We start from the raw sequence: 11,116 nt of genomic DNA, 5'->3' as shown, positions 1-11,116 counted from the left end.
GAAGAACCTGTTTTGGTGCTATATGGAACCCTTTTCAAAAGGTTCTATATAGAACCAATTACAGCACATTCTCCATTAATCTGAAGAACCATTTCATGATGCAAGGAACTATTAAATCTAGGCTTGTTTGAGTAGAGATATAAAAGGTTGCCAAAAACCATGGATGTCTATAATTGCTGTGCAAATCATTGCCGAAGGTAAAATGTAGCAGATGATTGTTTTTCAGTTATGAGCTTCACCGAGTTATGATGGCGTTCCCATTCAAAATATTAAGCGCCAGCTGTTTAGAGTACACAATGAAGTGCATCTTGGGAAATTCATACTTGCTAAAAAAGTTTTACAGAACAATATAATAAAGACAAAACTGTGTGAATGATTCAGTTGCCCATGCATTTTTAATAAACATTAACAGATTGTTGCCATCAGGCCCCAGTTTATGGACACTTAAGGGAACAATGTATACATTTAGGATAAGAAGACATGCAGCGAAACTGATTCATATAAAAGAATCACTGAAGTTTATTATATAATTAGGCTAATTAAACATAAAGGCTCATAAATCTTAATCTACATGTCAGTCCAGACAATACAGTCACCAGATATACATGACCCATTTATCATTTATTAGACTTTTATATTAATCAGTATATAATTTTCATGAAACATCAAGCAGTCCTTAAAACCAGTTATATATACTCTATGTGTTCACATGCATGAATGGTTTATAACTTTTGAATTATTTGGAATTTAAACTAGCAACAAGTCCACAGCTTAACTACTGCAAAAAATATTAATCAAGCAAAAATGCATGGATGCTACTGTTGATATAACAGAAAGTGTTCATTTGGAGAGTAGTTTCAACATCACTTGAATCATCTGCACCTTCTTCTCCTCAGTCTCTGCGTAGATTCCTGGATTTCAGCCACTCAATGAAATCTACAGACAGTAAAGGACAACTCTCACATACATTAATTGCATTCTTTAAGTTAGAAGGGCTTTTCTGTGAGAAACCTACTGAACTTTTGCCCCATTCGGTTTCAAAGCAAACAAGCCCAAGACTACTTGGTACTACTAAGTAAAGTGTTCGTTTCCATTTCAATGCCAGTGTGTTCTTTTAAATGTCTTAAATAGAAACGTAGATTTTGTTACGCCAAAAAAAGTGATGTTTTTTGTTATCCTCGCCTTTTCTCCTTTGTCAAAACGACTTAGACTTCCCAAATTAATAACACTATAATGTGGGTTTTTGTTGGAGCACAAACAGCTTTTGAAGTGAAAAAAAAGGGCATACAATGTGATTTTGAGCATGAAACTCCAGAACTAAGCAGATCCCAGAGTAGAGCCCTGAGGAACCTCCCCATCCAGAGGCACTAAGTACAACAATGCAGTCAGGTTTTTCTGATTAATGATCCCTAAAATTTAGTATTTTTAAAATAAAAACTCAATAAAAATATTCAGACAAAATGTTAAAGAATTATTCTCTCTCAATTTGGGTCCATCTGTAGGCTTTCTGTTGCTGCACAATTGAAGCCCCTTCTTTCCCATTCATCTTTGGTCAGTTTCTGACCATACAATTGCTGTTGACCAGATATTAGCCATGCCTCAAAGGAATGCTGCACAGGGGAGTTGCTGGGGTTTTATTCACTTTAGTGTCAAATGTTGAGCCAAGAGTGACTCTGTGGTCCTGACGAAGAAGTAGAGGATGGCTAACACAAGCAGTACGGTTTCACATGCTGTACTGTGCTTTAATTAATAACTTACCTCGATGTGCTTTTCCTACATCGCGTGTGGTTGTTTCAGGACGTTGTGTGGTCGTTTCTGTGAGAGAAAAAAAGAGAAAGAATGCATGAAGTTCATTACTTTTTCAAATTAGTCAGTGATGAAGGAACAGTGGATGGCTAGAGGATGTCTGTATACCAGCAAGGTGAAGCTATAAGAGAGGGGTTTCTGATCAATTAGCCAATAAGTGTACACCCATACTACCAAATGCACCCATACTACCAAATGCACCCATACTACCAAAGCTACACCGTTCCATTCTCTTTTTCTATGCCCTCACCGACTTCGACTCACCACCTGCATTACACAAGTGGGCACTCACGTGGAGGTGCGGAGGGGCCAGAGCAAAGTAGATTAGTGAAACTGACTCGGCTGGGTTGGCTTCAGTGAGCTAACTAAACCATGCAAACTTAGTGATGCAAATGTTTTGCGAAGTTGTACATAAACTGAACATACATTTGGTGAATAATTGTTTGGTATAACATTTAGTTTTAAACTGCGCCATAGTGCCCTTATTTTTGTTGTTGTTATCTGGGTAGCCTTTAGCATGCCAACTAGCAAGCTAGCAGAGTAGACCTGTCTAGGAGAAGTACCTGAGATCAAAAGGAACATTTTGAATATTTCTTTCATCTGAAATACTCTGAAATATTTTATTAGAATTTCATCAGAATCTCATCATTTTAAGTATTTTATTGCTAACAGCTTTGTCCACCATTTTTGTCATGTTTGAAAAGGGGCAGTTTGTGCAGCAGTCGTGGGCTGGCAGTTAGGGAACCAGCCTTGTAACCAGAAGGTTGCTGGTTCGATCCCCTCGGCTGACAGTATGTGACTGAAGTGCCCTTGAGCAAGGCACCTAACCCCCAACTGCTCCCCGGGCACCGTGGATAGGGCTGCCCACCGCTCTGGGCAAGTGTGCTCACTGCCCCCTAGTGTGTGTGTTCACTAGTGTGCATGTATGTGAGTGTTTCACTGCACGGATGGGTTAAATGCGAAGGTCTAATTCCTCTGTGTGCAAACACAATTGGCTAATGGTTCGTGATCTAATGTGTTCAATTCATCAGATCACACTGATTTATGTGCTCACTTGGTTCAACACTTCACTTAAGCTAACAAAGTAATAGAACAGCCCTAAAGATGGTGATGAGGATCGCCTGAGGGGAAAAGCAGGGGCCAAGTTGATGAGCATGATATGAAATGGGTGCTGTATAACGCAGGTTACTCTTTCTTTCCTTTCCACACATACTTACCGTTAGTCTTTTCTGAATATGGATTCCGGTTTAGTGATGGAATTGGAGTGACGGTCACGTTTGAAGAATGAAGACCAGGAATCATTTTGAGGAAAAGGAACACAAAGAGAGCATCAATAGTTATACTGCACTACAAATGAATGTAGCAGTGACAGTAGAGTCAAACTCAAATCTCACTCATACTGTTAAACCTATTAAAGACATTTAACACATTTAAAGCTACTAACACCCAAAAAAATCTTGAAACTCAAATTAAATGTGCATAAAAAATAAAAACAACAAAATGATTTGTGTTTATTTCAAATAAGGAAATAAGCACTAGGCCTAATAACAAGTAAAACAAAGACGAAATATTCAATATTCAGCACTTTTTTGGTCATTGTTTTAATTTAATCAAATTTGGGAGCTTGACCATGTCAAGGCCTTTGTGAAAAAGGTCAGATTTTTTTAGCCTTACATTTTCCACTGAAGTTCGTGTACAGACGACTCTCAGTTGCATCTGATCTGCTCATCAGAGGCTTTTGCATAAACTTGTGGAGTTCAAATACTAAAAAATTCTGAAATTCATGTTCAAAATTGGTAAAATTCCATATATATATATATATATATATATATATATATCGCTGTTGTTGGAAGAAAACCTTGTGTCTCCATTCATCATGAAATTCATCATGAAATTTACACACCATGTAAAGGACAACAGACATTTTCAAATTATGTCAAAAACTGAAAAACAAGGTTTTGTTCTGACAGCTGTGATATATATATATATATATATATATATATATATATATATATATATATATATGTATATATATGTGTGTGTGTGTGTGTGTGTATTATACGGGCCATGATTCAGAGAAGATGCTGCCAGTACTGACCTCTACACACTCCCTCATTGTAGCGTCCACTTCTCAGACACTCCAGCCCCTCGTCACATGTCCCAGAATTGTCGAACGGACCTCCACAAATCTCATCCTTCTGTTTGGCGCACTCGTAGCAGCATATGCAGGGCTCCAGCACTTTTCCCCCTGCACACTGCAGCACTTCTGGACATCTTACCATGTAACAGGGCAAACAGGACAGTGTCCAGCCACTCTCCACCACCAACAGCAGCACAACCTGAGAGATCAGCACCCGTCTCAGACACATCATGTCCAGCAGCAGCCTGTACAGCAGCCTCGATCCCTGAATCTAAACCTGAGGAACGACTGAAGGATGTCTGCTCTGCTTCTTTTCAAAGTTTGTGTCAAACTCTACCCCTCTAGAAATCAGCCAACCCACACGCAAGATGCTCTGAGATTTCTGTGGTCTGTCTCAACTCGTCCTGACTCGTCCACTTACGTATCGGCCTGAGCAGATGTTTAAAGTCGTAAACACTTCAGAGGAGTGAAATACATGTTATCCTAGAAAACATTGACTTGATTTGTGAGATATTTTCTCATGTATGAAAACTTCGCGCATCATCCATAGTCACTGTTGTCCGCTGTTAAAGACTAAGTTATATAGTTTCTACCGGTTAATAACTTATTGTTATTGTTATAAACTTATTGTTTATTGTCCTGTATTTGCTGTTATATAATTAATTGACATGACAAACATACTGTTGTATTTTTTTATATACTCTTTTCAGCTCATCCTTATGTCTGCTGCTGTTTTGTGTTGACCCCTTACATGGCCAGGGCCCGCCGGTGCGCCAAAAGTGTTATTACACGCTTCTATAACATAAGAATAGCTTACTCAGTTTGCATTGATGTCCCTTTAGTTACTGAAAAATAAGCCTGATCATGTAACATGTATGTAAAGCCTGGGATGTTAAGGGGTTAAGTGAAGCTCCATGACTGCAGGGGAACACCTGGTTGTGATGTAAAGAATGGCAATAAAGCTTGACTTGACTTGAAATCTTGTAATGCTGGGGATGGGGGTATTGTCAACCTAGCCAAGACCACTGATATCAGAATAGCAGGCCACCAGACCCCAAGTAAACAGTACAAGCCTGATTGCTTGACCTATGGCCTTAAGCTCTTAACCCAGTTGACCTTTTGCAAAAATATGATTGATAGGCCTCTCGGCCAATCACAGTTGTCTCTAAACATTCCTTTTTCTCTTAAGTGAAAGAAAAACTACAGCGGAACTCCTCAACACAAACCTGCAGTGAGAACGGCAGCAGCAGTAAATTTGAGTAATCAGACTAAGAAATGGTGAATGTGATGATCACCATGGCTCCACTTATAAGAGCGAAGCTGTGGCTAGTCTAATCACTATTTGAATCTGCTGAATGACATAAATGTAAATGTAAAGTAAGATCAGCATCACAAACAGCCTGAGCACTGATGGAGCTGCTCTTATTGGTCTGAATGCAGTTGACTTGTATACTTGAACAGAGTCACCCACTAGGTTTTGGACTGACCCTGTAGAAAAGCTTAAGACTCAGGGCTTTGTTCCTGGCTGTGTTATTTTTCCATTTTTCATTTAGACATATATTACACTTGGAAAAAAAATTAGGGTTACAATTTATTTATATTTTAAAATAAAACAATTAGTTATTTTAATAATTACACCATCTTGACCCATCAATTTAGCAAAATTGGTTTATAAATGAATTATCTAGAATTCCAAGCACCACAGAAGAGCTCATCCCCACAGTCATGTGTAAAGGCTGAGGCCATATTTTGAGCAAAAAAAAATGTTTTTTTGCAATTTTAACTGCAATAATCTATAAATAAATATGAAATATATAATTTAAATGACATAAAGAAAACAAAGGCCAAATAAATATTGTAAAATATTTAATGAAAGATGTGGTCCCCTGGAGTTGTGGTGTCACTGGTGTTACTGCGCAACAAAAAATCTCTTATTTTGAAATAAAAATCACACTGATGACATCACTTGACTTCCTTTTACCTGTTTTCTGAGGATCTGTGAAGAAGAGCACACAGTAAGTCCACTGTGTCTTTCAGTTATCAGAATTTTTCTCATTTAGCTCATGATTTCATATGAAGCTTTCAGTTGAAGTCACTGGTGTCACCTGCTTAGGTAATTGTGAAAAAATAGAACACACATGGATTAAATTACATATTTTAGTGGAGATTCCATGATAGACGACATGTGGTTTGATGCTCTGTAGCAGCCGTTTTGTAAAATGCATTTTTCATTAAAAATGTGGAAAAGTGGACGCTTCTGTAGAACGACCCTATTACATAAATACGTGAAATATCCAAAATTTAAATGTCCCCAGGAGCTCGGCCTTTAAACCTACCTATTTGCTTGAACTAAACACCTGGTATCCTTTCTTTGCTGCAAGCTGATTAAGACTTAAACTGCTGAGCTGACGTTTGGTGGTTATATTGGTTGAACTGCAGCTGAAATGCAGTTCAGGCTAATATTAACAAAAAATGTAAATACCTTTGCGGGCCACATAGGATTGTGTCGCAAGCCTGATCTGGCCCGCAGGCCTTGTGTTTGACACATGGGCACTACAGGTTATGTGTAAATTTTAAGTTATAACTTACAGCTGTGTTGAAACTATGTGACTTTGTGCAACCGGTTAAATTCTAGTAGCTCGTAAACCTGAACAGAGGTGGCAGCTTATGTTCAAATGACTTACGTTCTTATGTCATTTTAGTGCAAAACTCTTTAATCCCTTGGTGATTTATGTATTTTGTGTTTTTTAAAAAAGCAGAAAGTGAGACACCAAACTGCCAATCGGAGCTTTGATATCAGAAAGTCTATTTCGCACAGCGTTATAGAGGACAATACAATAGTAGCCCACTTATTGGCCCGTATTCGGACAGTGATACAGTAGATACATTCAGTAAAAGTATATGTGAATACATTTGCAGGTTTATTAAAGAATATATGATGTGTTTTAACCAATATGTAGACTAATAAACTAACAATTTGAGAATCCTCTATAGCAGTGATTCCCACTCCTGGTCCTGAAGGACCCCCTGCCCCGCACACTTTAACCCTTAGGGCCCGGAGACGGTAGGCTACTTCTAGTCTTCATAACTTCAGAACGGTTTAAGCTACAGACATGATCCACATATCATGATATACGTCATCGAGCTGTGACGTCAGTATCAGTGAGTAATTCGGTACGGAAAATCACCCAAAATCCTGAGCTCTGCTTTTTGACCTTCATATTCCAACAAAGGGTTAAAACAGCGACATGATTCACACATCAGATCACTCATCAGACTCTGCCCTTACAATCCAGAGTGAATTCAACCACCTTTGACCATCCATCAGCCAGAGATCCAGAAAAAGGCGATAAAACTGCAGTGCACTTCCCCTCTTTCCCTCAAAATCACACAAACAGGCCCTAAAACACATTTTGACAGATAAATAACAATAAATATGACAAATATGATTATAAAATGAATAATATTTAGCTCAGTCTTTCAGTTTACATTGTTTTTGAGTATTAAAAATATCTGATATTAAATATGCACCTCAATTTGTAATTAAAAATAAAGCCTGTCTTGCTGTGTATCAGAGTTTTAGCACTCAGCATGAATCCAAGAGGACAGAAAATCAATTAAAAAACATGCCCCCCTTATGCTAATTGTTTATTTTTACTAATAATAACTAAAAGAATGAATCACCATCAGAATGATTGCAGTTTCAGCTCACAGACACTCCAGACTAACAATTTCTGAAAAGATAACAACAACTGCACTTGTTTTCAAGATCTCTATAATTAAAAAAATACAAAATTTAGCAGGCGCTGGGTACATTTTTGATCAAAAATGACTCAAATTTTTAAAGATATCAAATTTCTGTTGCCATTTACATGTCAAACGATGGCATATCTGAGTAGCTCAGGGTCTCCTGAAAATAACAACATATGGCATGTGTGACTGTCTCATGTAAATACTTTATAATTGTAATTGCAATTGACCCAAAATGCCAAAAATAGGGTTCTAAGGGTTAATGTTCTCCTGCCAAAAAACATCCACTTCAACTCAGCAAGGCCTTGTTAATGAGCGGATTTGTTGGATCAGGTGTGTTGGGAGCAGCAAGAACACTAAAATGTGAGGGGCTAGTAGATCCCCCAGAACCAGGACTGGAGCCACTGCTTTATGGATTGTCCACTTAAACTGTTAAACAATCTGATGAATGTCATTCCCTACAACATCACACTTAGGCTTAGGATCGTGTTTAATTTTGGGGGGGAAGTTAGTTTCAGCATTAGGTTTAGGTTTTGATTTCAAAGAATCTGTTACATTAAACTCAAAGTCCAGTTACATATACTGGGTATGTAGTTAATGCTAGACAAGGTCTAATCTACAGAAGATCTATAGTGGACTATTGACCAATAGAAGGACAAGTGCTCATATGGAGAGAATCTTTAGTAATAATCGAATTCCTCTTCATCTTCTTCCCATTGTGTCGGCTCTCCTCAGGTCATGGTTTCCCTCTTCTGCGCATCAGCCAGGCCTTCAGCCACACCATGAACTCTTTATAACACACAAGTTCACACACAGTAAGCACATTCTGACTAATAATTCAGGATTATGAAGTCTTTTCTGTGATAAACCTGCTAAAACATGAGCAAATTAGACAAAGCATTTTTTCTATTTTGATGCCAGTTGGTTCTTTTGGCTGCTTTAAAGCAGCAGTTTGGTGGAAATCAGATTCAGCCATGCAAAGATAAGTGTGTCATATAGTCTACAAGAAACCACGTAAGCGTGCCTATCAGAGATTACTGCACCATCACACTCACTGCAAACTCACCATTATCATCTGTCAGTTGTTTTTCTGAATTTGTAATCCGGATGATGATGGTGAAATCAGCATGATAGGCACATTTGAAGAACAACGCCCAAAAAATACAAAAAGAGAAAAAAGTTATTGCACAACGAATTGAGCATCCTGTCACGTTCTTACTAACTGTGTGTATAGGAGACAGTAAGAAGTTCACCTCTATCATTCCTGTTTGTATTTTTTATACTCCTTATCATTCAGTTGTTGGTCTTAAAAGGAAATTACACTAACTGTTCAAAATGTCTGTATAATGAAACCATTAGAATGTAAACAGAGTCATTTAGAGCAGTTTGATGTAAAATGGTTCATTGTAGAGACTTTCTTTACAGTGGTGGTGATAGGAACCAGGGGTCACCATGACTAGGACAAAAATATAGCCATTTTATTTTCTATCCAAACCACCAGTGAACAAATATGTGTCTTCTGAGTGTTTATATGTAATGTTGATGATGGTAAAATATTCATAAATCTAAAAAAATGTGTTTTCTTTGGAAACTATTTTGCCTCATAACATGTTTTAGGCATTTTAGGCCAAAACCTGCTCAAAGCTATCATAAATCATACATCAACTATCAGTGTCCCAGGAATCGGCCCATTTCTTGTAACTTTCTATGAGGGAGCTTTCATTAAACTCTTCAGACGTCTGGTTCCCATCACCACCACTGTGAACAATTCTGACTCTGTAAGTTTCTCATGCCACACTAAAGCACTCTGAACGGCCCTGTTTACATTCTGAAGACTTGATGATACAGAATATTTTAGTTATCTGTGGAATTCACCTTTTAGGCTTATTAACCATTAAACACAATGAATTATACTGTAAATACATCAAACTAATGCGTAAGTTACGTAAGTTATGAGAGTGAGGAACTGAAGTCTGGACGAGCCACTGTCTCTACAGAGCTGTAGACATTAAACAAATACTCTGCCCATACAGACCTTCACACACTCCTATATCGCCTTTGAAGTTTCCTCTGGTCACACACTTTAGCCCCAGGTCGCACTCCCCAGCAATTCTGAACGGGCCTCCGCAACTCTCTTTCTTCTGTTTGGCACACTGGTAGCAGCAGCCACAGGGTCCCAACACTTTCCCACCGGGACACAGCAGCTCTCGGCATTTAAAATCGGAACAGGGTAAACATGAGAGCGCCCAGCTATTCTCCAGCAGCAGCAGCAGCAGCAGCAGCAGCAGAACCTGAGAGATGAGCGTGAGTTTCAGGGAGGACATTGTGGAGGCTCAGTAAACTGAACTGTGCCAGGTTCCTTTTCTGCTCACTGTGACGTTCTGCTATGTGGCCACGCCTGAAACTCTGCCTCTTACTATGCCTGGATGCTTCCAAGACCAGGCTTACTTGCAGAGGTGGGTAGTAACTCTTTCCATCCATTCCATCTAATTCCATCCATTCATTTTCAAATTGTTTGTATCCTCAAATACATAGTTATTAACATTTGTGATAGATCTGTATTTATTTATTTACCTTTTGCATGTCTACTGGCGTTTGTTTTGTTTTAGAGATGCACTGATAGGAATTGCAGACTGATGCTCAGATCCAATATTTTTCACACAAACATCTGTACAAATCTGAACATTGGTCATATCTGTCCAATGCCAATATTTGTTTGTCATGTGCTGATCTTTCATGCGGGGTCCCACAAGCGTCCATCCTTGGTCCTATTTTGTTTCCGTTTAAATGCTCCCCTTGGGAAATTTTAAGATATCGTTTTTACACTAACAATACACAGCTTTATCTCTCTGTAAAGAGGAATGATTTCAGTAGATTAGAAAGTCTTTCTGAATGTATTCAAGTTGTTAAGGATTGGATGGCCTGTGATTTCCTTAAAGTAAATAAGGGGAAATACAGACATACTGGTTCTGGGCCCTCAAAATGTCGCTAGCAACTTAAAGAAGGAGCTTGGTTCACTGGCCGCAAGGATGCTTCGTTATGCTAGAAATTTGGGCATCATTTTGGATTCAGAACTAAATTTCTCAGCGCATGTAACAAAGCTAGTACAGGCTTATTACTTTAAATTGAGGGATTTTACATATACATTTATGGCATTTGGTAGATGCTGTTATCCAGAGAGACTTACAACTTGATCATTTTGTCTGTTTTTTTTTAACACAGGTAGTGTTAGGAGTCTTGCCCAAGGACTCTTATCGGTACAGTGTAGGGTGCTTACCCAGGCGGGGGAATCGAACCCCTGTCTGCAGCATAGAAGGCAGAGGTGTTACCCACTACACCAACCTTCTTTGTCTTTCTGCTGTGAAGCACTTTGTAGCCTGACTTAGAAAAGTGCTGTGTAAATAAATAAATATTTGTAAA

General features: G+C 38.5%; 2 protein-coding genes across 2 annotated transcripts; both read right to left on the bottom strand.

Moving 5' to 3' along the window:
- Positions 1 to 373: 373 nt before the first annotated feature.
- LOC118815014 (single insulin-like growth factor-binding domain protein-2) lies at positions 374 to 4,291 on the bottom strand. The gene is made up of 4 exons (XM_036580943.1): positions 3,905 to 4,291; positions 3,024 to 3,035; positions 1,759 to 1,815; positions 374 to 936 (listed from the first exon to the last, which is right to left on the bottom strand). The coding sequence occupies exons 1-4, from the start codon at positions 4,176 to 4,178 to the stop codon at positions 893 to 895; spliced, it is 387 nt and encodes a 128-aa protein (XP_036436836.1). The 5' UTR covers positions 4,179 to 4,291; the 3' UTR covers positions 374 to 892.
- Positions 4,292 to 7,907: 3,616 nt separating this feature from the next.
- Positions 7,908 to 10,020, bottom strand: LOC118815013 (cysteine-rich motor neuron 1 protein-like). The gene is made up of 3 exons (XM_036580942.1): positions 9,732 to 10,020; positions 8,763 to 8,786; positions 7,908 to 8,485 (listed from the first exon to the last, which is right to left on the bottom strand). The coding sequence occupies exons 1-3, from the start codon at positions 10,018 to 10,020 to the stop codon at positions 8,433 to 8,435; spliced, it is 366 nt and encodes a 121-aa protein (XP_036436835.1). The 3' UTR covers positions 7,908 to 8,432.
- Positions 10,021 to 11,116: the final 1,096 nt, after the last annotated feature.

Source organism: Colossoma macropomum, unplaced genomic scaffold, assembly GCF_904425465.1.
Source record: "Colossoma macropomum unplaced genomic scaffold, Colossoma_macropomum, whole genome shotgun sequence".
Lineage (NCBI taxonomy): Eukaryota > Metazoa > Chordata > Actinopteri > Characiformes > Serrasalmidae > Colossoma > Colossoma macropomum.
Note: the sequence above shows the minus strand (reverse complement) of the source record. Positions and strands in the feature narration are given on the sequence as shown.

Excerpts from the sequence above, each read along its gene's own strand:
- LOC118815014 (XM_036580943.1), bottom strand. The coding sequence starts at position 4,178 with ATGATGTGTCTGAGACGGGTGCTGATCTCTCAGGTTGTGCTGCTGTTG. Across the intron at positions 937-1,758 it reads TGTAGGAAAAGCACATCGAG|ATTTCATTGAGTGGCTGAAA; the intron begins GTAAGTTATTAA and ends TACTGTCTGTAG.
- LOC118815013 (XM_036580942.1), bottom strand. The coding sequence starts at position 10,020 with ATGTCCTCCCTGAAACTCACGCTCATCTCTCAGGTTCTGCTGCTGCTG. Across the intron at positions 8,787-9,731 it reads CGATATAGGAGTGTGTGAAG|AAAAACAACTGACAGATGAT; the intron begins GTCTGTATGGGC and ends TTACAAATTCAG. Across the intron at positions 8,486-8,762 it reads ACAACTGACAGATGATAATG|AGTTCATGGTGTGGCTGAAG; the intron begins GTGAGTTTGCAG and ends TGTGTTATAAAG.